The following is a 23792-nucleotide window of genomic DNA, read 5'->3' on the forward strand; positions in this document are numbered from 1 at the left end:
TATATTAATTTAGAAAGAAAATTGCAATTTGTCATGCAAGTAACATCTACGTCATCAGCTAATACATCAGAAAAGATGGAATTCCGCAATGTGACGAGTGCAAGATTTTAAGGAAACAGCATAGGCAAAATATTGGCGAAAAAATAATTTCTAGTTTTTGTGAGACTTGAAATGCCCAGTCTTTTCCAAGGAAGAATCAGTCGCTCATTTGTGCGGGTGCGAAATCTTTTTGCAGCAGAATAGCCCTTTTCAGAAACTTTGTAGTGGCCTGCTGCCGCAGTCCCCCTTTTACCTTTCTGCAGTATGGACTGCTAAACGCCTTCCAGAAAGCCAGTATCCAGTTTTTGCAAGTTTAGTGGAATTGTCAGCGTCTATTTAGCAACAAAAACCATTTTCAGAACCAAGTCAAACCGGGAACTCTGCCTGCATTACCTGGAGTACATTCTTTACATGTTCACTTGTTCAGCCTGATATCGTATGACACAGGTACAGTGATCTGTTCCTAGGTGCTAGTGAGTACAGGAGCAACACAACATTGACCAGTATTGACACTACTTTGCCTATAAGGCTACACAGCAGGCCACAAGAAAGCATCGAAGGTTAGACACTAAATCAAGAAAACAGATTGTAGTGACGAGTACCTGACTGGGTTTTTTTGAACGAATCCACAATTTTGTTTTTATTGCACTGTACTTGTGTAATACAGCCATTTTCCCACTTTAAGAGCTGTAATCTGAAAGGATCTTTTATTTTCGACATTCCTCTCCAATATCTTGGCAGCAGGGCATACAAAATTTGTTTTTGTCAGTACTTGGCGCGCAGACAAGGAAATCTACTGTAATAAAATTATTGCTGTTAAGTGAAATGTTATCATTCCGCATGAAATTTACTGTCTAATATTGTCTCAAAATGAGATTCAATCAGTAAAGATTGTCAGAAAAGAGCATGACGTTATTACATTAACATTCCACTACAGTAAAAAGAAGGAATTTTGAATACGATATATTATGTTACTGCCAAACGTTACTGAGATAATGGGGGTGAACCATATAGCCTGAAATACATGGTATACACATACACATAATACTCATTCATATATACGAATTGCATGTTTTTTTTTTTTCTATGCAGAACACTTCTTGAAAACAAACACCTCGTGTTTGGTGCAGCATAGCCTTAGCCACTCTTGCGCCATTAAACCACATTTAACTAACTAAAACAAAAGTTGTCATATATGTTTAAGCAGCGCACTTAAATCAGACACGTGCATGCACACATTAAAAGGAACACAGGCACTGCTGGTACGCAAATTAATTTCTAGTTACTCGGGCTCTCTACCTCCCCATACTCTTGAGGACCCATACCATGTAGTCGCCCTGTTTGCTGCAGCTACGTGCAAGGCCAGATGTTTAGGCTTCTCAATTCGGAAGAAAGTGCTGCCCATGGAGGTGGTGGCGTTGCTTGGTCCAGCGCCTGTGTATGTCCTTTCTATGTGTGTGTGTACATGACAGATCTAAGTGCGCCGCTTCAACATCGTGGCTCACCAACTAGCCTATTAGTATCTATATATATTTAGGCTCTGTCGTTGCAAGTTTCGACGCAAAGCCAACACGAACACTTTGTCACTTCCAGGTGATCATTGAGTCGGGCAATGAATAGAGTTGCTAGTTCCTTCAATTCACTTTTTGAACTGCTAATGTGGTGTGCGGGCGTGTAATCAACTGGCAGATTTCATATTTCGCTCCCTACTGGTAAAGAGCGGAAAAAATAATTAGTAAGGCCATAGCTACCAAAAACAACAAAATGGGCTTCTTTTTCAGATGCAATAAGTTTTCCTATTGGAAGTTCCATCCGAATTCCAGAATTAAAAACCTGTTTAAGCAACATCGTTCGCACAAAAATTATCGTGATGGTGCAAGAGAACTCGTAACCGAGCAGAGTTCGTCCCATAACCGTATATCGCATTTTTTTAACAGCATGGTTAATCTTCGCTGTGACACACTATATTTTTTAGATATTATACATCAAGATTTTTAATGCAGTTGGCATTCTTTGCCTACTGTAGGTGTTTAGGCTTATCTATCTAGCCGCTTCTGCCAACCGAGTGACTCAAGTTGTCTACCAGCATAGCCATTAGGTATGTGTTTTTGCTCGAGATGGCATCATGGTCATTTCATCGTCGTCATTCTAGCTTCATGATTTGACTACTGCCATGCTGTCATTATCACGCCTTCTATGCCAACACAGTGGCCCAAGTTGTTTAATAGCTTAGGCCACAAGGTATGTGCTCGTAGCCGTGACGCCGTTGTAATAATTGGATTGTAATTTCAGCTCTGTGATCAGACTCCCGTCGTGCTGTCGTCATGACATTGTCGCCACATTGTCGTCATGGGTTCATTGTCACTGCCGTCGTGATACCATCGTGGTCATTCCATCGCTATCACTACAGCTTCATCATGTAGCTCTCATCCGTCGTCATCCTCCTGCCATCTTTGTCATACAGACTTCATGATAGTCGTCATTCATTCGTTGTATACCATCACACATCACAATTGTTCCATCGTCATCGCTCCAGCTTCATCAACAGACTATCATCACACCGTCATCGTTACACAGTCGTCATACCATTGCCATGCCGTCATCATCACACTGTCATTTTACCATTGTCACGACTTGAGTGGCGTCATTCCATGCCGTCTACTACCTTTGTCTATCAGCATCGTTTTCTCATCACACTGTCATTATTATGCGGCTGTCATTCGTCAGACAGTAATTATCATCCATTTGTTTTCATGCCAGCGTCGTCATCCGGTGTCATACCATCATCACACACTTGTCACCATCCGATTGTCTTCACGTTGTCATCACACTGTTGTTATACCATTCTCGTCATTAGCAATAGTCATCTCATCGGCATCATACATACATACATACATACATACATACATACATACATACATACATACACACATACATACATACTTAAGTACATACATACATAAACCATGAGCATGCCACCACGCTCATGGTTTACCTTGGCAAGTGAATGCCATAGGAAAATAGGATAATAGTGAACTTCCGTATTTACTTGATTCTAAGTCGACCACTTTTTTTACATTTGAAAATCCGAAGTGGTGGGGTCAACTTACAATCAAGACCAAAACATGGCACTGAAAAACAAGCGAGACCAACGGGAGCTACATGTAGTTACAATTTTATATTCGCTCTATGGCCCTACCCGTAGCTTTTCGCTATCCCGTGTGTTTGTTCGCTTTTCGGAAGGGTTTTTCAACATTGCTGAGAGTTTTACAGTGCACGCAACACTCATGGGGGGTGTCGATAGTTGATGGAAGCGCCGCTGTTCCATTTGCGCCGGCACCCTCAGAACGGCGGCGCCTGCGATGAGTATCGGTAGTTCATGGAAATGCTAGGAGAATGCCAGCAAACTTGAGAGTAGGAAAAATCAAGAGGCAGACAAAGACAAAGAGACAGGAAGGTGGCTGGACTAACAACTGAACTTTATTCATGAAAACGACGTCCCCCAAGTCCGTACTGAACATGCGCAGGCACACCCAAACAAAAACACAAATACACGGTCACCACCTTATCTATACACGTCGACAGCTATCAAGAAATAAAAGCTCTTTCTTGGTTAGGAAGACAGATGGCGCGCTTACACACTTCTCGGGGCCAAGTTTATAGATGCGATAGGCTTCAATCAGTTCTCTTTCCTGCTGAGTCTTAGCCTTCGCCAAGATTGAAGCGTCATCATAAGACTCAGCAGGAAAGAGAACTGATTGAAGCCTATCGCATCTTTAAACTTGGCCCCGAGAAGTGTGTAAGCGCGCCATCTGTCTTCCTAACCAAGAAAGAGCTTTTATTTCTTGATAGATGTCGACGTGTATAGATAAGGTGGTGATGTGAGGCTTGGGCTGAACGCAAGAAGACTCGCATAGTAGGGTAACGGTTTAATGCGGGTCAAGGTTACATTTAACACACCGACGGATCACTCCAGCGGCAATGGCTTGACTGACTCGCCCATCGCGGGCAAACAGCAAAACACAAGCGAGGCTCCCGGAAACGGAAGCAGGACAAGGTAGGTGACGATGTCGCTGCGGCTACTTGTTGCGCAGGTCACGTTGCGCCATCTGTAGCAGCCCACACCAACTGGGCCTAGTACACCATCACGTCACTCACAGTGACCGTGTATTTGTGTTTTTGTTTTTGTTTGGGTGTGCCTGCGCATGTTTAGTACGGACTTGGGGGACGTCGTTTTCATGAATAAAGTTCAGTTGTTAGTCCAGCCACCTTCCTGTCTCTTTGTCTTTGTCTGCCTCTTGATTTTTCCTACTCTCAAGTTTGCTGGCATTCTCCTAGCATAACCATGTACCAACTAGCCCAACAAGCCACTCTCATGAGTTCATGGAAGAGCAGACACCGCTCGCGGGTTTCTCTTTCCCTGTTGCGCTTAGCTTTGGTTTGACGAAAGGTTGGGCCCGACCACTGTAGCCGACGTGGCCGAGTGCACACTGCATGCGGGCAGACTTCAACCCAACATTTCGTCAGCACCGGTTTGCCGTTGGCCATCGGTCGGGTGCGGACGTTTTTATTTCTTTATATTAAAAAAACGCATCAGGTTTTTCTTCTCTTTGCTGCATGTTGCGTTTTCAGGTGAACGATATGCAGTTTATTAGAGGCATTTACCTAGCACTGACAATGAATATATGTGATATGCGTGTAATTCACATGTGAAACATAATTAAGCGCCTCTAATTCTCTCTACTCGTTAGTGCAAATACGCAACAAAAGAAACACGTGAACGCAGCGTTTTCTCTTTTTAATTTAATTTTAATTATTAATTTTTTCGTGTAGCAGTGTTAACAATTTGCAAGTAGTCTTTGTTCACTGAAATAGTATGATACAGCTAAAGGACAGCGCTGGTCTGCTGTGAGAGTTTCCCATACTGTCCAGGAGGTTCTCTTTCAGCCTCTTTCATCAAAAATCTTCTCGGCTGCGCAATACCTTTTGAAAAATGCTCTTGAAGTGCGTAAGAGCGTATTCGAAGGTTTTGGACCGTCTTATATAATCCGGATATAATTTTTCTGGGTGAGAAAATTGACAAGAGTTGTACCTTACAGTCCTCGTGTAACATGTTAATTTTTTAGCAAACCGCTTATTGTGTCTTATTCGGTTGTGCCGGGATTCATTTGCATAAAGTAGACATAAATAGCGCTTGTTTGAAACAGTATTTCTAAACTTTTCAGGCATTCATTTTCACGCTTGTTTCACTAATACGACGTAACGAGCAAGAGACAGTGGTCAGTGAACATGAGTGGCCAGGACAGTGCGCTGGTTGAAACAGGCCAATTGGCCGCTGCCAGTTCAGCAGTGTTATGAAACAACTGAATGGCCATATTCAACAGTGGCGCCTTTGTATCATCACAAATCAACAAGTTTTCACTGTTCTTGTTGTAGATAAAGGTCGCGTACTTCTTCGTTTGAAACTATTTGCATTTTTGCTAGAATTTATAGTGCATACATTTACGAAGTTGGACGCCTGAAACGCTGTCTTGCCTGCCTATTTTTGGCGCCTGAACGTACATCTTTGATGCCCAACAATCCGGCTTCTAGTGTTCACGGTAAGCACAAAATCTGCTTAGCTGAACATTCGAAAATATATCGAAGCTCAATGATAAATTAGTAGCTCTAGTTGAAGTGCGAAGTTTCCGAATCCAATTGTAGGAATATTCGAAAATACCAAATTAAATAGCGAATATTTTTTAAATTCCTAAACAAAATAAAGTCTGAAGCTTTCGTGGACTCTATAAAAAAGTTGTTTGCTGATAGTCGTTTACGCCTGTGCTCCCATATTTAGCAAGGAACTTGTGAGAAACAGTGAAAACTGCGCTCTATCTAGTGTACCATATTCTACCGGCAGGAAACAAGGGAACAACGCGTGATCAGATGCATATGTTGCGTTCGTTAGAGCCACCTGTAATAATAAAACACAGTGCATCAATTTACAGGGATGCAAATATGATGGCATTGGGCCAAGAATGGATTTGTTTGCCCAAATCAATGTAAGAAATTGTGTATTCACTAAAAACAAGCCATTCTTATTGACAGAATGAAATATTTAGCTGATGTTATCCATGTGTACGTTCACTAGGTGTAACTGTTGCCTCTGAGTAGCAACCGCAGTTCTTTGGAAGCAGAATCATTCGGAACAGTCGTCACTTGCATCAAGCTTCCCCATAAGTTGAATTCTCAAAGCGAATGCGACTTGGATAGCAAATACTCTTCGGTTCGTATTCAAATTTTCAAATATTCCCGCACTTCTACAAATTACTTTCTTTTCTGTTAGATCGGCATGGAAGTTGCGGGAAGGGCAGTCCACATTTTTAGCTACTCCTATGAATTCGCCCACCGGACGATGCGAACAAGCCAAAGCCAAAGATCTTATGCATGTCCTGTTTTTATAGCCTCGTAAAATCCTGGATCTGCGGCACAGTGCCATAACATTGTACACATTTGAATTACAAATGCATTCTGCAATGCTTTCATGGTGACAAAATTAAATAAAAAGGCATTGTTCTCTTCAAGGTGACGCAACAAGAATGCTAAAGTACATTTGTAGAAAAGCAAGGCTGATAACGCAGGTGGGAGTGAATATCTTTTTATTGTCTGTTTCTTTTACAGCAGAACGTTCTGGACTGCAAACAAATGTCCAGGCTCGCAAACGTCTGCGGCGTCATTCGGGTCATGAGCCTTCCAAGACAAGTTTGTAAAATGAGAAAAAAATATGTATAGTACAAAAGACTAAGCGATGATGACCTGAGGAAAGACCTTATACAACTGCATGAATTAAACAACTTCAGGTGTTCGCCGTGGTTGATAGGTTGGTGAATTACCAGGCATGCGTTGCTTATCTACAAGGGCATGCGTTGCTTATCTACAAGAACAGTGGTTTCAAGAACCAGCTTTGTACACTCGCCATAAATCTCTGAATTCGTGCCTACGAGGACGCTTTCACAGTGGCCAGTTACTTCGTTATTGGTAAGAACAATGCAGAGCCTTGCAATCCACTCGCTCACTCTGGAAAATGTACGCCGGCGCCAGTGAACGATTGCAAATGCACCTAAAGGACACTAAACGCAAATATTAAGTCAAGCTATAGTGACACAATGCTCGAGACCCTCTAAGGCGTCAATGTTATCGAGGAATAACAGAGCAGTATAATCGAGAAATTGAGGTAAATGCAGGACACGATTTGGAGCTCCCGGAACATTCAAGTACTATCCCGGTGACGTAGCGACTTCTCATAATATTTCTGTCCCTGGTACTGAACCACGTATAATAAAAAAAGATAATTGCATTGCACTGTATTACGGAAGAACATGCTACTTGTTCACTTCTATTCAATTCTTCGAGAATAGAACTATTTGACGTTACCATTTACAACGATATGGCTTCAATAGGCACCGTAACAACAACGCGGGTGGTCGAAAGGTTTCGTTTTCACTCAGCTCTGCGCGGCTCACGCTTTCGCTTGTGATCAGTTTCGTTTTCGCTGCGCTGGTTTTACTGGATCATGTAACTCTGACAAACTGCTAGTAGTAGCGAACGAGGCCATCGCGACGGGCGTCGAAGATCGTGCTTATAATTTGGCGCGCGCTTTCCCTTCCCTTTTCGCTCTGTCTAGGCTGGGTTTTTAACAGCGCATTTGCGTTTTGCGCAAGAAACTGCAGCGCTAGCGGTCGGGCGCCGTTTTACGAGCCGACGGTAGTAAAGGGTGGTGATGGCTTATACAACGTCACGACTACCTGCTCGGGCGAGGGCGATTTGTATTGAGCTTAAGATATGCGAAAACTTCAGACGGGATTTTCTTGCCACGACACTCTGCGAGGTTTCTGGAATGACATTTGAACGGTCCAAATTGACCTAATATTTACCTTTAGTGTCTGCTTAACACGATGATAACGTTTCGAGCTCACGGACGCGAAGCGTGAACCTCCAAGAGGGCAGAACCAATGTAAACACAGAACATTTAGGAAAACTACTAGTTTCATTGCAAATTGTTCGGATCAGCTCTAGTTTGGCCAGGTTTGTCTGCTTTGTGACCATGACAGTGGTTAATTGACGACGTTTTGTTACCGTTACGGGCCTGTCAAGAACTCTTCGTCACTGGTCAAGGTGGCTCTAATGAGACACTTGGTTTGCAAGAACATCTGTCAAGTTCTAGTTCCGCTTTCACTTACCGGTGCAAATTTCCGCTTTCTCCAGTGAGTTGAGACAGTTATGGACCATTGCTGCGGTTCAGGATACAAGTTGTGTCTAGGACAAACATACCATGCACTATAAAACGAATTAGCACCTTTTAGGGCTTTTACGTTGTCCTCGAACAATAATCATGGTCTATACTGCGTCACCTTATATAAGGCTGCGTGCCTGGTACTTTCAGGTGACGAACGACATGAACGCATCAGCGTTACATAGCGTTCTTGACATGAAAGCAGCGAAGCAGTGCGTTAAAGGAAATGCTCCTAAATATTTGTGATCTTTATGCTTGGAATCGGAAACGAACTAAGCTTCAAAGCTGGCAAACTTTTTTTTTCAGTGTGGCCACAAACAGAGAACATGCATGCCATTACATACACCGTGCATACCATTCGCAAAATTATTCGTATAAGCTCTGTAAATACGTTAAAAAGGTGAAAGAGTAAATTAGTGATCGCATCATCAGCGGGATACAACTGCCCCAGCGCGCTCCCATATGGGGACATGCGTCCGAGAAAAACACGTTTTCTTTCTTGTATAGGAAGCGCTTTATGCGTGGTGGTCTATGAAATCTCTAAGTAACCATATCCTTATTTTTAAATGTAGCTAGGATTAGACATATGTCAACCCATGTGGATGATAGAGGTATTGGTCGGGACTGGAAGATTTCTGGAGGAGGCCTTCTTTCCTGCAGGAGACCTCGATAATCTAATCATGACGACGATGATTAGATAACGTTGGCCGGACGCCGCTTGCAGATTTGTCGTTGCACGACACTACAGCAGCCGATTAGTAGAAGGCGCCGAGGCGCATCGTCAGCCAGATGGCAAAGCCGATGGCGGTGCAGGTCAGCAGGAGCGGCCGGCCTGCCGTGGCGGCGCTGTCCCGGCATCCAAAGCTGCCCACATAGGCTGAAATCACGTCGCGGAACCGCTGACGTCCCGCCTTCGCACTGTCGGAGCACAGGTTATCGGTCGTGTCGTCGAAGCACCTGTCGGCTAGGCCGGACCATTGCCTGCGGAAGGGCCGGAAGTGGGATAGTTTAAGGCAGTATACTTGCGAGACGTTTCCTGCGTTTCATTTTTCGTTTCGTTAAATGAAAACCCCAGACCTCGAAAGAAAAAAAAAACAATATCAGCAGGCTTCTAAGAACTAGTTTCAGTTTTGTTTTTTTACAAGGTGGCTTTATCACGACGCAGAGAGTGGTCAGGTGACAGCAGAACATAGCGACGTTTTGGCCCGTCAAAAGCCGGTAGTCTTGAGCATAATTAACCGGTCGAGTGTGGCGCCTCCGCTCGCTCTTCGTCGAGGAGGTTGACGAGCTGACCGCTCTCACTTAGCGATGTAATGAAACTTTCAGTTTTAAATGCGAAGCTTTTCTTGGCGAACATTTGCCACTTTGACAGTATCTAGCTTTCTATATAGCCGCCTATGTCTTGGTGCTCTCATGGTTGTTTCGTTAACTTGGCATGTACCAAAGTTGGCATAGTATGACAAGAGCGTATGATGAACATAAATGATCGGTCATGACATGAATATCATGAAGTGTGTCATGTACGTCATAAAACAGCCGCCTACCTCTTGGTGCTCTCATGGTCGTTTCGTTAATTTGGTATGTACCAAAATTGGCATAGTATGACAAGAGAGTGTGACGAACAGAAATAATAGGTCATCACATGTGTATCATGTAGGTAATGAAACAGCCGTCTGCGTCTTGGTATGTACCAAAATTGGTATAGTACCACAACAGTGTATGACGAACATCAATGATAGGTCATGAAACAGCCGCCTACGTTTTGGTTCTCTCATGGTAGTTGCATTAACTTCGTGGGCTCCCCGTGCACTGCTTCGCATAGCCTAGATTCCTACAGGGTGTGGGATCTGCCGGCTTTTTGTTACGTCGCCTTAATCTCGGCCTGGGGCCCCTTTCCGCTGCAGGTCAAGCTCCTGACTGCTGGGCCAACGCTACTAGGGATGCGTGAGCCCCTCTGCGATATTCTCGAGATATCTGTTCGATGCTATTCTAAATTTCTATACGAAACAGCGATAAATGTGTAGGTACAAGTTGAAGATAAAACACTGCACTCTTATGCCTACAGCGTCCTTGTTCCCTGCTTGTGCGTGGAACAAGGATTGCCGCGCGCACCTGCAGATTCTGGTCTTCTCCGGCGTGTACTGGTACGACGACGAGTCCCGGTACTCGCGGATGAGCGTGTCCTGGAGCAGGTTGGCGAAGCAGTCGCGGTACTTGCGCCGGTCCCAGCACTTGTATGCCTCCACCATGTCTGCGTGTGCCAAGGGACAACGGATACGCAAATTGACGTTAATGTGCCTTTGGACGAAGTAGTCTCTATATCATATACCCGTACATTCGCTGTATCTAGCGAGGTTTCTAGAGTCGGCAGGCAGAGTGAATGTAGTTCTATATTTGATATGCTACAGCCTGCACTCGCAGTTGGAAACTATGTAAGGATAACAGTGGGGAATTTAAGCATCCTGGAGTTAACAACGCAAAACGTAGACGGGCACATGAGACGATAAGACCACAACAGAAGCGCTTGTCGTGTCGTCTTCTCGTCTCGTCTCCCGCCTACGTTTTGCTCTGTTAACACCACGATGGAAGACCAAGAAGCCCAAGCTGCTATTCTAGAGAAGTACCGAATTCAAACAACAGTGTCTATATTGTCATATACATCTAATCGAGTCAATCCGCACCTTTCAAGACAGGATAGACCAGTTGGCTTGACACGGTACGATATACCAGCGCAAAGACGTGGCGACAGAACAGACAAGGCAAAGAGTCGCCTCCTTTGCTTTGACGTCTGTGCGCTGGATAATAATACGAATTATCGGGCGTCTCAAGGGCAACTGAAAGGCATTGATGACGACGGTATGTTGAGAGCTAGGCTAACTCATAGTGTCACGAGATAGCGCGCTAATATTTAGACATGGGCGAGATTCGTGTATACTGTAAAAAAAGAAGAAAAGAAATAGAAAGAAATGTCCAAGAGAAGGATTGAAATCCAACACCATTTGAAGTAGTTTCACTTTTTCAGATTCAGTTGCATTAATTTTCAAGTTTTTGTTAGATAAACTTAAGGGCATCCTCTACTTTACAGCTCTGTGCAATGAAGAAACCGGTCATATCAATAGTAGATAGCCAATGAAACATATGCTCACCAAATGCGAGAGAAAGCCATGATAACAGGAAATTCAGCCCAACTGATTTACTTGATTAATTATATTTGTTGAGTAAATAACTGCCAAGGAGTGACACTAACGTCGAATATCTTCGAGTATTATGCAGCCAAAACGGTTTATGATGTACACAGCTTTGAGGCTAGCAAGGAATACAGCAGCCGAACTATTGCGTCGACTTAGCTGCGCTTAAAGGGACTGAGAAGTGGCCAGAGTGTGTTGCGAGAGCTTGAGGGAAATGAAGTATCGATTATTTATAGTGATAGAATGCAGCACGCTGTTCATGATTTAACTAGAAATTACAAGTGGCGCGGCCTGGCGGTGAAATCTTGGTCCGCATGCAGGATATGAAATTACTCTACGTAGTATGTCCGCTGTTATGAAGTACAGCATGCTGAGTGCTTAAAACTGCAGTTAGTATTGCAGACGCTTGAGCTTTATTATGTGCGTGTTACGAAGTAAAGAGAGTCCACGCTAAGGAGCGGCACACCCGCCCCACGATGCATGGCGGAGCACGTGCTGTGGTATGCACTCAAGTTTGCGACAGCATAAGCAGAGCTGTGCGATCTCCCTGTGAGATACAAAATGCCATTGAATAGCTGTGCCGTAAATCGTTGCCAACACTACAATATTATTACGCGCTTGGCTACCACAACACGCTGAACTGCGTATCACGTGTAAAAGCATCATTTCGCTTTCAAGAACTTGGCTTGGGTAAAAAACAAAAGAAACGCTCTTGACTTGTTAGCGATCATACCAGTTGGACAAGAAACCAGAAAAAGAAGCGCAACTATCATTGTACAACTAATTACACTTCGGAAAACACGAATCGCAGGAACATTGACTTGATAAACAAAATAAGACTTTCTCACAGCTAGGGCCGCACTTGTCGTCTGCCTCCAGCTAATACCGACGTATAATCGCTATCGTGCTCACCTATCACTGTTTTCTTCATGTATCCAGTGAACGATTACGTCTTCACTGCGGATCGAAAAACCCGGATAAAAAATGTTCCACGGCGTTTTCCGCGTTACCACTTCATAATTAGACACTCTGATCGGTAAGCTTTCTAGTGCAATTGAAATAATGGGTACCATGAAAAGCGGTTGTCAGTGCCTTTAATACTTTGTCACCCTGTCCAAGCACAAGTTATTTCGGCACATCCTATAAAATTCGTCGAAAGAAGCACTCGCGCGCAAAGTTCTTTTCGCGGATGTAATTGTCTGGAGTGTGAATGTGCGCTTGTGACACAATTTCTTTCTCGTTCATTGCAGTGTATGTGATACGGTCGTCCTTGCAAATCACGACTCGGGACAGAACGTTTCGCTATAGCTATAGTTAAAGGACAAACCCTTAATTTGGCACGCCTAGGCTAATGAGTATTTGCAAATTTATGTGCAAATATCCGTCTTTAACTTAAATATGCCTTGGGTGCCGATTGTTGCACGGAGAATTAAACATATTCGACTGTCCGCTTTACGCCGAGCAAAATTTGTCTGCTCCGCTACAAACTACGGATGCTCGATGACCACCTATTGTCACCGTAAGTCCGTCACAGGCCAGGGAAAAACAACTTTCGTTTCTGTAAAGGATTTCGATAATGTACGCATGTATGTTCAAGACGCTAGGGACAATTTTATGTACAGTTCTCCCTTTTGTTTCCGCAAGTATGTGATTACGTTCGCACACACAAAAATGTGATTTTGTTAAAGGCAAGTTTTATATTTAGATAAGTGCAATGGCACAAAGTGGAACATGCTTCTAATTTCTCCGGTTGCACCCTAGTTAACTCTGGAACCTCTGTGGCAGGACGCATCAAACGTTGCCAAGACAGCGGGCATGCTTATGTGGGCAGACCGACCTTTGAGCGCGTCGCTGTCGCTGACTGTCCTCTGGAAGACCTCGTAGACGCCCTCGATGCGTTCCAGCTGCTCGCGCTCGGAGGCCGTACAGCGACCCTGCTCTCCGGGCCGTATCTTGCATGGTGAAGACGAAGCCGGGTATTTCCTGTGTGCCAGTGCAGAGTTAATGTCAGCATGCGCCAAAGACTTTGTTAAAGGGACACAAACACTTGATCAGCTTGCACTTATAAAGTATTCTTTCAAAACTACATTACTGTTTATTCCTCGTAAGAAACGGATTAAAGAAGAGAAAGTAAAGTCCAAACTTTCATTCTTTTGAATTTCGGGCCGTCAATCTGTCGCCTTTACCTCCCTGCAACGTCATGAATTTCAAAGTATTATGTCGTGTTTCGGCTGCCGCAGTGCCTCAAAATTTATGAGAACTTGCTCAGTTCAGTCGTTGGCTCCTTAAGGAAGTAATGTAGTCCATTCTTGTCTATAAACGATTAACTAGGCCCGAGTACGTTACGGCTATCTGCGCCGTGCAGGAACTGTAAAATGGAGTCGTAACCATGTTCGTAGTTTTCGCGTCACTGATGGTTTGTCATGCCTGTTCTCACAGAAAGAGTGTTCTTTAAGTATTCTAAAAGCGTAGTTCACTAAGAGAGGCAAACGTATTTTTCTATTTAGTGTCTGGTTAAAATGGTGATGGGAAAGGAGTGCAGCCTGAACGCCTACCAGCAGCAAAGGAAATGCACTCCTAAACAAGCGTGCACCCTTTGGGACATATCTTGTCCCACAAGAATAATAGTCATCTGCTTTGCTTGCGTTTTCTTTGTTTGACGCTGGGAGTCTGGCACTTCCATGTCACGAACGCACGCGCCTTATCATCGTGACATAGCATTCTCGACAGGAAAGTAGCGAGCGCAGATTTTTCAAGAAGGGAAAGCAAGCAGGGCAGATGACCATTATTGTTGTGTGACAATAATCTCCCACAACAATATGTTGTGGGACAAACATATTTGAGAGTGAGGAGGTCCCATTAAAATGAATACACTCTCGATAAAGTGAATGCACATCACTATCATCATCATCATCACCATCATCATCATCATCACCTACATTATTATTATTATTATTATTATTATTATTATTATTATTATTATTATTATTATTATTATTACAATCGCTGACAACCTAACAATGCAATGGCTACAAATGCACCTCTGACCAGCTCAGTGAGAATTGGTATGGATTCAGCACGCAAATATGGCCACTCATTTCCATGACATCACGGTGAAAGCGCACTTGAGCATTTGCACATCTCGGACACATCTAGCCTTGTGTTATGCTGAATATTTATCGCTTCCCTACAATTTTGCTACGAGAGCTCGTTAGGCAGTGTGGTCTGGCGCTGTGGAAAGATTCAGCCCAACGTGACTATAGGATGAAGACGCGAAGCACAAACACGAAATATATTTACGTTTTGTTCGAGGCCCTAACCGTACATGGTACCTATGTGTGTACTGGTTTACTAAACCGTTCTTGTAAATCATGACACCGTATAAGGCTATGAAAACATGAGTAACATGGTTGCACGTACAAACTGGTGGGTCCTTGGACTGACAGTGTCAGTCGTCGCCTTTAACAACCAACCTTTGATTGAAAAGGTTCTTTTGTTCTCTTGGGACCTTGGCCGGACGCTTTTCGTCGACGTGATGTTCTAAAGGCTACAGTCAAATCCCTGCACGAGAGTGGTCTAGATTTCGAAACCTTGAAGATTGTTTGCACTTTTCTGGTCACTTTGAGCACTCTTTTCGTCCTCGCCGTACTGCCGTTTCCCCTTTCCCAATGCTGACTAGAAGGTAAGAAGTCCATTCCAAACCCGCCTCTGAGCTTTTCCTTCGTTAATAAAGGTACCTCTCCATATGTGTGCATACGAGAAGGGCGACGCATGCTCTTGTGAGTATTGACAAGCGTTGCACGTGCCGCCGTCCTTCACTCACCCGACGAACGTCCTAAGCGCGGAGTCCAGCTCGGGACCGTACTTGGCAGCCAGCCTGTCCATGTCTGTCTCGATGGTGCTTAGCAGGCCGCCGTAGCAACGCAGCACCGGCACAGGGTCGCACTCCTGCTGCTGGCACAGGGCTGCGCGGGGAAGAACAACCAGTTTAAGAACGGGAGTATACGCACGCATGCGGGAACTGGGGCAAGTCGTTAAGAACACGACTTCAAAGCGACAGGCTGAAAAGAAAATTCTAGTGAGTACCGTCATGAGTTTAATGAATGTCCGCTGCAGGACGAATTCCTCTCCCGGCGATTTCCGTTTAGCGCTATCTTGCGCCAGCTGACCCCCGTTTTATGGCCGCATGTTTCCTAAGTTCACGACACCACTGAATTCCCCGTCGTCCTCGAGTGCGCTTCATTTTTCGTGGCACCCATTCTCTAACACTAACAGACCACCAGATGTCCGCCCTACGCGTTACATGGTTTGCCTAGCTCCACTCTTTCGTCCTATTCTCAAATGTAGAATAATACTTCCCGCGTTCGTATTATTGCCCGTTCCGCAGTCTCCCCTTTACTTGACCTAACGCTTAACATTTTGTCTTTCATTGCTGGATGCGCGGGCTTCCGCGAGTACAACCTCACGACGAAGAAGAACTCTTGTTAAGCCGAGGGACTACAATAGGATGGGGGCGATAGAAACAAAGGTGTGGCCCAATGACACAGTAAGGACGGCGACTTGACTATAGCGACGTCAGCGTAATCGAAAGTGAGGACACGCAGACAAACTAAACCCAATTATGATCTCTTAACTGATCTAGTAAAAAAAAATACATAAATACACACAAAATGCATATCGAGGTCCACCGGAAACAAGGCACTATTTCACAGTAATTGAGCTAACAGATCTGCAGGCGACCTAGTGAGAAATCATTCCTGTTTAGAAGACTGCCATATATCGTGCAATAATAACCTGCTTTACAGTATAGATCATAAAGCCGAGACCACACGTACGCTTGCGGACGCGCGTAAGCTCGCGTCCGCGCCTAGCGCCTGCCGCGCCTCGCGAGTAATGGCGGTTTGCATCCACAAAGACGCGCGACAGCACGCGTTCACTGGGCTCACTCACAGACACCTTGGTAGGCACCGCTTCGTAGTTTGTTATCGACAGTGTTTCAAAATACTTCAATTTATATAAACGTAATTGTAATATCTTTATAGCTGTTAGAGCAGTGTAAAAAGAAAAGAAGAACCACTTTCTTGCATGATATAAATCTGCGTCACCGAGAGTTGAACGTTTCGCGCCGTAGCTGCGTAGCTAGGCGCGCCGACGCGAGTCAACCGAAGCGCTCGATAACAGAGCGGAACTGTTCCCCGAAATCACGCCGCGTTTCGACGCGTACGAGCCATGCCGCACCGTCTGCGCATGCGTGGGCGCGTGAACGCGAGCTTGCGCGCGTCCGCAAGCGTACGTGTGGTCTGGGCTTAACTTAAGTCGTGGTGCTTCTGCACAGCCATAATGCACACAGAAGCTTAGCGCAGAAACCGCCCCTGTAGTTCCGTGTCAGTTGGATTTTCTTTTTTGTCTTTTCCTGTTCGAAGTAATTGTTCCTGGTACAGATGTTCGACCGCAAACGAGTATTTCAAAATTTCGAGTAATGAAATGTAGGATCGTGTACCAATCGAGCAACGACGATATTCGAATCGTATTCAACGTTTAGAATACATGCGCATCTGAAGAGCAGTTAAACGCACTTAAAGGGACACTAAAGGTTACTATGAAGTCACATTGAAGTCGTAAAGCAATGCTATAGAACGTCTAAGGCGTCAATATACTCGCGAACAGAGCTTTAGTAACCGAGAAATTGAGGTAAATGCATGACACGATTTGAGACCCTCCCAGCCACATTCCGGTAGGCCGTGTCTGCTGTGCCCGGGGCACAGCAGACGAAAGGTGCCCCAAATGTCTACGTTCACCCATGACGTCACGTCCGCTATAACCCATGATGTCACATCCGCTTATTTTTATGGCGTCTGTCTTACGGAGCCGGCTGCGCTGCGAAGCGGTTCGTATTCCGTGCCCACTTAGAGCGTGAGTAATTCATCTTTCCACGCTATATGCGTGTAATAAAGGATTGGGGCTGTGAGCTGTTTGATGCGTTACCACAAGGTACCTTGCGCGCATATTTTGCCTCATAGCCGCGTCAAATTGCCACCGGCATGTGGAATGGGCCGTGGCATCTTATATGGAGCTGCTCATGTGAGTGGTATTGCCTCCATCAGGATCGTCAGTGCGTGCACTGAACCATTCAGTAGTCTGATGCAGGGGAGGGTGCGCGTAAGAACGAGGACGTAAGAAAACACTGGCATGACGAGTTGTTCCATCAGATCGCGTTACATCGCGCTTTTTTTCTAAGACCATCTCGCTCGAGCGAGAGGATCTTAGAACAGCATTACTACTGCTTTTTTACAGCTTTGCTGCGGCTCATTTAATCATCACCTGCATTCTTTTAATAATACAAATGGTATCGCTGCGCGGAAGAGCGTCTCTTGAAGTTTTCAAACATGAGCCAATGCCCCCGCGGCCGTGCCTGCTGCATACACGCTTACCTTTCCTAACGCAGCTACGACGCTGCACTAGCTCTGCTACTGCGTGATACAGGGTCACTGTGATAATAAAATTAAAAAGAACAAACGAAATTACTGCAGAAAATGTCAAACGCTGCCAAGCGTGATAAACGGACCTTCCTCGCTAGATGAGTTGAAGAAATCGGCGTCCTGAAGTCAGCTTCGCCGCAGTAGACTAGTGTAACGCGGTGAAGCATGTCAGAACTCACGAGTGACCGCTTTCACCGACATATATAATATGTGTTCCTTAATGGTGTACGCGTGCACCTGCCGTCTCCTATTACATTACGCGCGCCGAGGCGCCTAAGTGTACTGGCCGGCCTTCGGCGCTATTTCGGACGTGGCTGTGATGCTTTGAACCGTTGGTTTGTCGACCTCGTAAGCCAGTTAATGTTACACGGCCATTTTTTTCTGAACTGTTGATTTCTTCCACCATTGTTGTTTGTGAAAAGGTGACAGATACACAATATGGGGAGAACGCATGCACTTTCATATTTTCTCGCGCTCAAAAAAAGCCGGAGGAATAAGGTTTCTTCTTGAAGTAGGTAAAGGCAAGGCGCAGAAGACCAGGACTTAGGAAGAACACAAACGACAAGACCGCCGCTGTTTGTGTTCTTCTTCCCAAGTCCTGGTCTTCTGCGCCTTGCCTTTACCTACTTCAAGCATGAACCAACTAGCCCAAGCAAGAGTTTTACTTAAGGTTTCTTCATTGTGCCATAGAAACTATATGTTTGCTCTCAAAGGTAATTCTGATTCATTGGATATGTTCCTGTGCTGTGTTTATTTTCTTGAGTGTGCTTTAGTTTTTCCACGTTAATGTTTCAAACTCGTTTTTATTTTCACAGACTGAACATCCCACGTCTTGGTTTGTCTTCCTGGTACAGGATACTTGCACTTAGCATGGAGTGATGAAGCAGAGCAGTGTACTTTTATTGAATGTGCAGATTTTAGCAGTATAACAGCCGTTCATTAAAAAAACATGTGTGCTGAAAATAAAGTGTACTTACCCACATTCCTCGTTGTCTATTTATTTATTTATTAACACTGTCAACCCCCATAGAGGGTCGTAACAGAGAGGACAATACAATTACATAAATCAAATATGGGCATTGTCAATGTACGTAAAGTTGCTTAACACTTGTCAATTCACAGTGAATAAGATGTTCGCTTGAATGCTGTTCAGCACAGTTCTGACATATATCAAAATACGTACAATGAATATCAAGTAGCACATATCACTTGGCACTTCAAAACTAAATCGAAAACTCCCATAAATATGCCTCAGCAGCATTTTCAAAGTCGGTGACATCTTTTAGGCTAACAGTAGCGTTTGGCAATTGGTTCCACATTTCTATCGCATCCAGGAAAAATGAGTATCGATATGTATCACTGTTGGTATGGTCTGGCTTTATGACGTAGTCGTGGTTAGTTTGCGGGTATCTTTTGCCTGGAGCATGTAGATATTTGAGCTTATCAATCTAAAGTTGATCCTGCATTATTTGATAAAGCACCTTCAGCCTATATTTTTTCCTACGTACCTCAAGAAGATAGAAGTTGCAACGCTGTAACATAAGCGTGACTGATTCCTTCCTTCGGTATGTCGAACAAATAAAATGTGCCGCCAGACTCTGTATCCTTTCCAACTTCCTCTTAAGCGTCACTTGATGGGGACTCCAAACAACGGCTGAATATTCTAGTATCATCCTAATGAAAGGCGGTGTATGCAATAAGTTTTACATTACGTGATGCATGTTCCAGTTTTTTTTTCTCAGAAAATATAACTTTTGATAGGCAGTCATGCAGACGTTATCTATATGTTGGTTCCATGTCAATTTTGCTCGTATTCCTGTATTCTCATCAGCAAAACCACTTATATGGGGAACTGATCATGATAAGTGCTCATGAGCATTTTAAAGAACAGCCTTGAACCCTACTCATGCACTGGTAAAATGTATAGATGCAGTGAAATTGAAACAGAAGGCAAAATAGCAAACATGATGCAGTATTTGTCAGACAATTATGTCAGCAATTTTTGCATAAAACAATTTACTTAGAGCATACTAGCACTACAAAGTACCCATCTTTCTTGTTAGGCATACATTACCACAAGCTCTTTAAATGTGGTCACAAGAGAGATGCTGGCTTTAATGAGGAACTATAGAGGTTAAAGGCAGCCATGAAAATGTATTAAGAAATAATGCAATGCATAGCATTTACTCAGTTCAGAGAGCTTCCAAAGTTGCCATAAGGCCTTGATAGCTGTGGGTGAGGTAACAGTTGTAGTCCAATTGGAGTATGAGAAATGAACATTAAGATCGAAAGAAGTAACAACTCGTAATGCAATTAAAAGATCTTGCTATAGCTTTAAAAAGACAGTGAAATGAAATTAGTGTGACAATTTCCTTTTACTTCATTTAGGTTCAACATACTTATTTTAGTAACACAAAAAATCAGAGGCGTGAAGCACATAAGAAAGATGCTAGTCTGTGCTTATATTCTGCCTTCTCTAAATTCAAAGTTCAGTAAAGTTAACTTAGAAAGCTACAGTGAAGCCATTGCGTCTGCCTGTATGGTGCATAACAGCAGCAATCGCCAGCCTAACTGCTTGGATTTACAGTGCCTTATTTGTATTGTATACCTTTTAAGTGCTGATATTGGAAGGTTGATTAAGGTGGCCAACATGCTGAGCCAGTAGTTTACTGAGTAAAATACATGGAGAAGGGTGGAAAGATAGGACAGAGCACAGGGGATGTATTCCGTGTCCACCTAGTGGAAATGTCCATTTCATCCGCTGCTGAAGTTCTGATTTGCTGGGCTGGGGTATGCATGAGAAGGAGACATGCTCCCCCAGCTAATTCAGCAGAAGAGGATATGGAAATGTCAACAAGATGAATACTTACAAAGCTATTTAATAAAGTACTTCTGTAACCAACATGCCTGCTATGCCATCCTTGCTTTCAATGTCTGTCTTAGTAAAAGTGTGAAAGAACCAGGTTTGTGCATGAACAGTATTCCTGAGGGTGTGTGCCTTGAAGCCCTTAGTAGTAATCACAGGAAACGAGGGTGGATCCAGAGTAGCACCAAAGGGCAAGCCTTCATCGAAACAAATATGGAGGGAAGTGACTGCAAGCTCAAACTTGTCAGCTCACAAGTTTGCCAAGACCAAGTGATGTCAGAAGCTGATGAAGCCTACATGGCTAATGTATAACCGCTTAGGCCAAAATTATTTAGATACTTTTTATGAGGACTACGTATTTACTGGAAATCTCAAAATAATTATGTTAGTGCAGAATACCTTCCACTAGGTGTGACGTCCTTGAAAGAATGAAAATGTTTGAGTTGTACTTGTGTGGTGCATGAAGTTATTTTAAAGAAAAAGAACTCAGCAATGGAAACAAAATGCAAAGAGTAGTACTCGAAATAAATTGCCACCTCTTTAGGGCTAGATGAATTCAAATAATAATAATAATAAGCAAATGAAGATCGGGCATACAAGATAGATGCTTCGGCTCCCACTTGAAAGCCTTGTTTGCAAAGATTGTGAACAAAGCTCCAGTTGAACCAGTTCTTATTTTTCATTTTTATGGTTAGCATCTAGTTTAAACTACTTACTGTGCCTCTTTTGACCAAACCAGACAGGCTGCCGTCAAACTCTTCACTACTTCAATGCAAATAATTGGAGGTTGGCAAATACATTTTTCTAATAGGAATAGTAGGTAACGAATAGTCAAACAGTGATGCATACAGTAACAGCAGGCATATTTATCATGGAATTAAGCACCATGCTTATATTGTCTAGTAAAAAAAGGACAGCTATCAAAGAAGATTAGGAATATTTTTAAGCAAAAGCAATTATACCTCATATACTTGAAGCAGATGTAGTGCTTCTCAAGAATCACGTCCAAACTGCACACACTAAAACATTAAGCTGGGATATTCAAAAATACAGGTACATGTTTTGCTCGCCAAGTGACTTTTAATGTGCTCAATTATGTAAAGTGTGCTATGATATGATTAATGTAATTTGCTAATGTAAAGAAAGAACAAGTCAAGATCTCTTGCTTCATATATATGTGCTGAATCAAGAAAGTAAATAAGGAAGAAGAACACCAGAAATAAACACAAATATTTGTGTGCTTTCTGGCATAAAATAATTGTCATGTTAGCCACATAAAATGCTTTCCAAAGCATCCCCTACCTTAACTTACAGCTGCATCACATGAAGGCACTTTTTAAGAACACACATGCTTCATGATCATTCACTGTGTTAGTGACTCCCACTGAAGTAGACTGAGAACATATCTTGGCATTACATTCAATAGCTGATGTAAAGTGAAAAGACTGCTGCTTGTAGGTATGAATGAACCAAGTGAATAAGAAATGTAAGTTCTCAAACTTCTAGTACTAAGTGTGGCAGCACTTAAGAAGAACATATTGCAACTAAAAATTGCAACACATGATGAAATAACTGAAATAGCTAGGGAGTGTTTAATAGACCAATAAACAGGAAACTGCAAATTCCTAACATTTCTGAATACTTTTCTTCAGATGTACTCACCTCATAAGTATGACTTCCCTTAATGCTCGAACCTCTGCCTTAATTTCATAATTCCCCATTCTCGCTGCTTCGCTCATGCTGATTGACATCTAACACAAAGGTTGGCAAAAGTAGCTGAGCATGTGCATGTGTTGTGAGGCAAGCTGCCCACATCTGGTAGCCGCATGCCAATTTCTCAGAGTAGATGAAAGGGAAGCCTTGAGGGTAAACCATAGAGAAGACGGATACCTTGGTTCAATGATAACTGAAAACACCAACATGGAAAATTTGGACAGCCCACAGAATCAGCAGAATTGACATAGTTTGGAAAAACTGAAAAGATGCATTATGATATCTATGTTACACAGGTTCCAGTCAAGTTGAAGATTTTCACTGTCTAATAAACTTATAAGAGAATACATGACCATGCAATACTGTATGGAACCTAAACAATTTTAATAAAGTCACCTAGAAGTCAGGATGGAGAAGTGACTGAATTGAGGATGCTAAAATTTGTTGAGGTGGAGGCAGATTGTGAAGGCAGGTTTTAAAAAATTAACATTCAACACACACTTAAGTTGGCAAAGATTGGACTCAATGTTCAAGAAATTGACGAAGATAATTGATTGGTATACATACATGAGAGAGCAGCAACAATACAGCAGAGATAACTGTCATGCAAGAGGAAAGGATGTCAGTCTAAAAATTAACATTTGATCAGAAGAATGGTTATGCATGGGCTCAGGCTCCTGTACAATTCTGTATGGTACGCATGATGTCAGAGCTGCATCGCATAAGGAACTGTGGCCTTACATGCCTCGATCATGAAATGATGTGGGCCAAGAGTGGAACAAGGATAGCATCAAGAGGGCGCTCCTCCAAAAGAAGAACGGTAGGGAAACGGGGCGAGAGAGATTTTCTACGTAACAGATACAGAGTCATATGAGTCATAGTCATAGAAACCATGGCCCAAGGAGCTGCACAACAAGGTATATACATTCAAATCTTCATACAGTTAAGCGCCTCAGTATAACGAAATTCTCGATATAGCGAAGTATTTAACTTTTCATAACCTCTTCTCCATTGAACACCGTGCATTTAGAGCCTCAATGTAAAGAAGTGTGTTTGTGTGCAATTTCAATATAACGAAATTTCGCTTCTGCCGCAGAGGAGTGCCAAGACAATCAATGGTAACTTCCGCGGACGCAGATAGTCAAATGATTGAATTACAAGCTGCTGCTTGCAAACGCACCTCTCAAACTGCGTGCAGTGCGACAAGAACAACAGCTTGGAGCCGCATCATGTTC

General features: G+C 43.4%; 1 protein-coding gene across 1 annotated transcript in view; it reads right to left on the reverse strand.

Annotated features, from left to right (window-relative positions):
- Positions 1–7052: 7052 nt before the first annotated feature.
- LOC135901536 (uncharacterized) overlaps positions 7053–23792 on the reverse strand; it is a 77628-nt gene continuing 60888 nt past the window's right edge. Inside the window, exons 2-5 of the mRNA XM_065431372.2 lie at positions 15323–15464; positions 13337–13482; positions 10424–10562; positions 7053–9292 (exon numbers count right to left, since the gene is read on the reverse strand). Coding sequence (XP_065287444.1) covers positions 9067–9292; positions 10424–10562; positions 13337–13482; positions 15323–15464 — 653 coding nt within the window. The 3' untranslated portion in view covers positions 7053–9066. The remainder of the gene's footprint in view (positions 9293–10423; positions 10563–13336; positions 13483–15322; positions 15465–23792) is intronic.

The sequence above is a fragment of the Dermacentor albipictus genome, chromosome 8, assembly GCF_038994185.2.
Source record: "Dermacentor albipictus isolate Rhodes 1998 colony chromosome 8, USDA_Dalb.pri_finalv2, whole genome shotgun sequence".
Lineage (NCBI taxonomy): Eukaryota > Metazoa > Arthropoda > Arachnida > Ixodida > Ixodidae > Dermacentor > Dermacentor albipictus.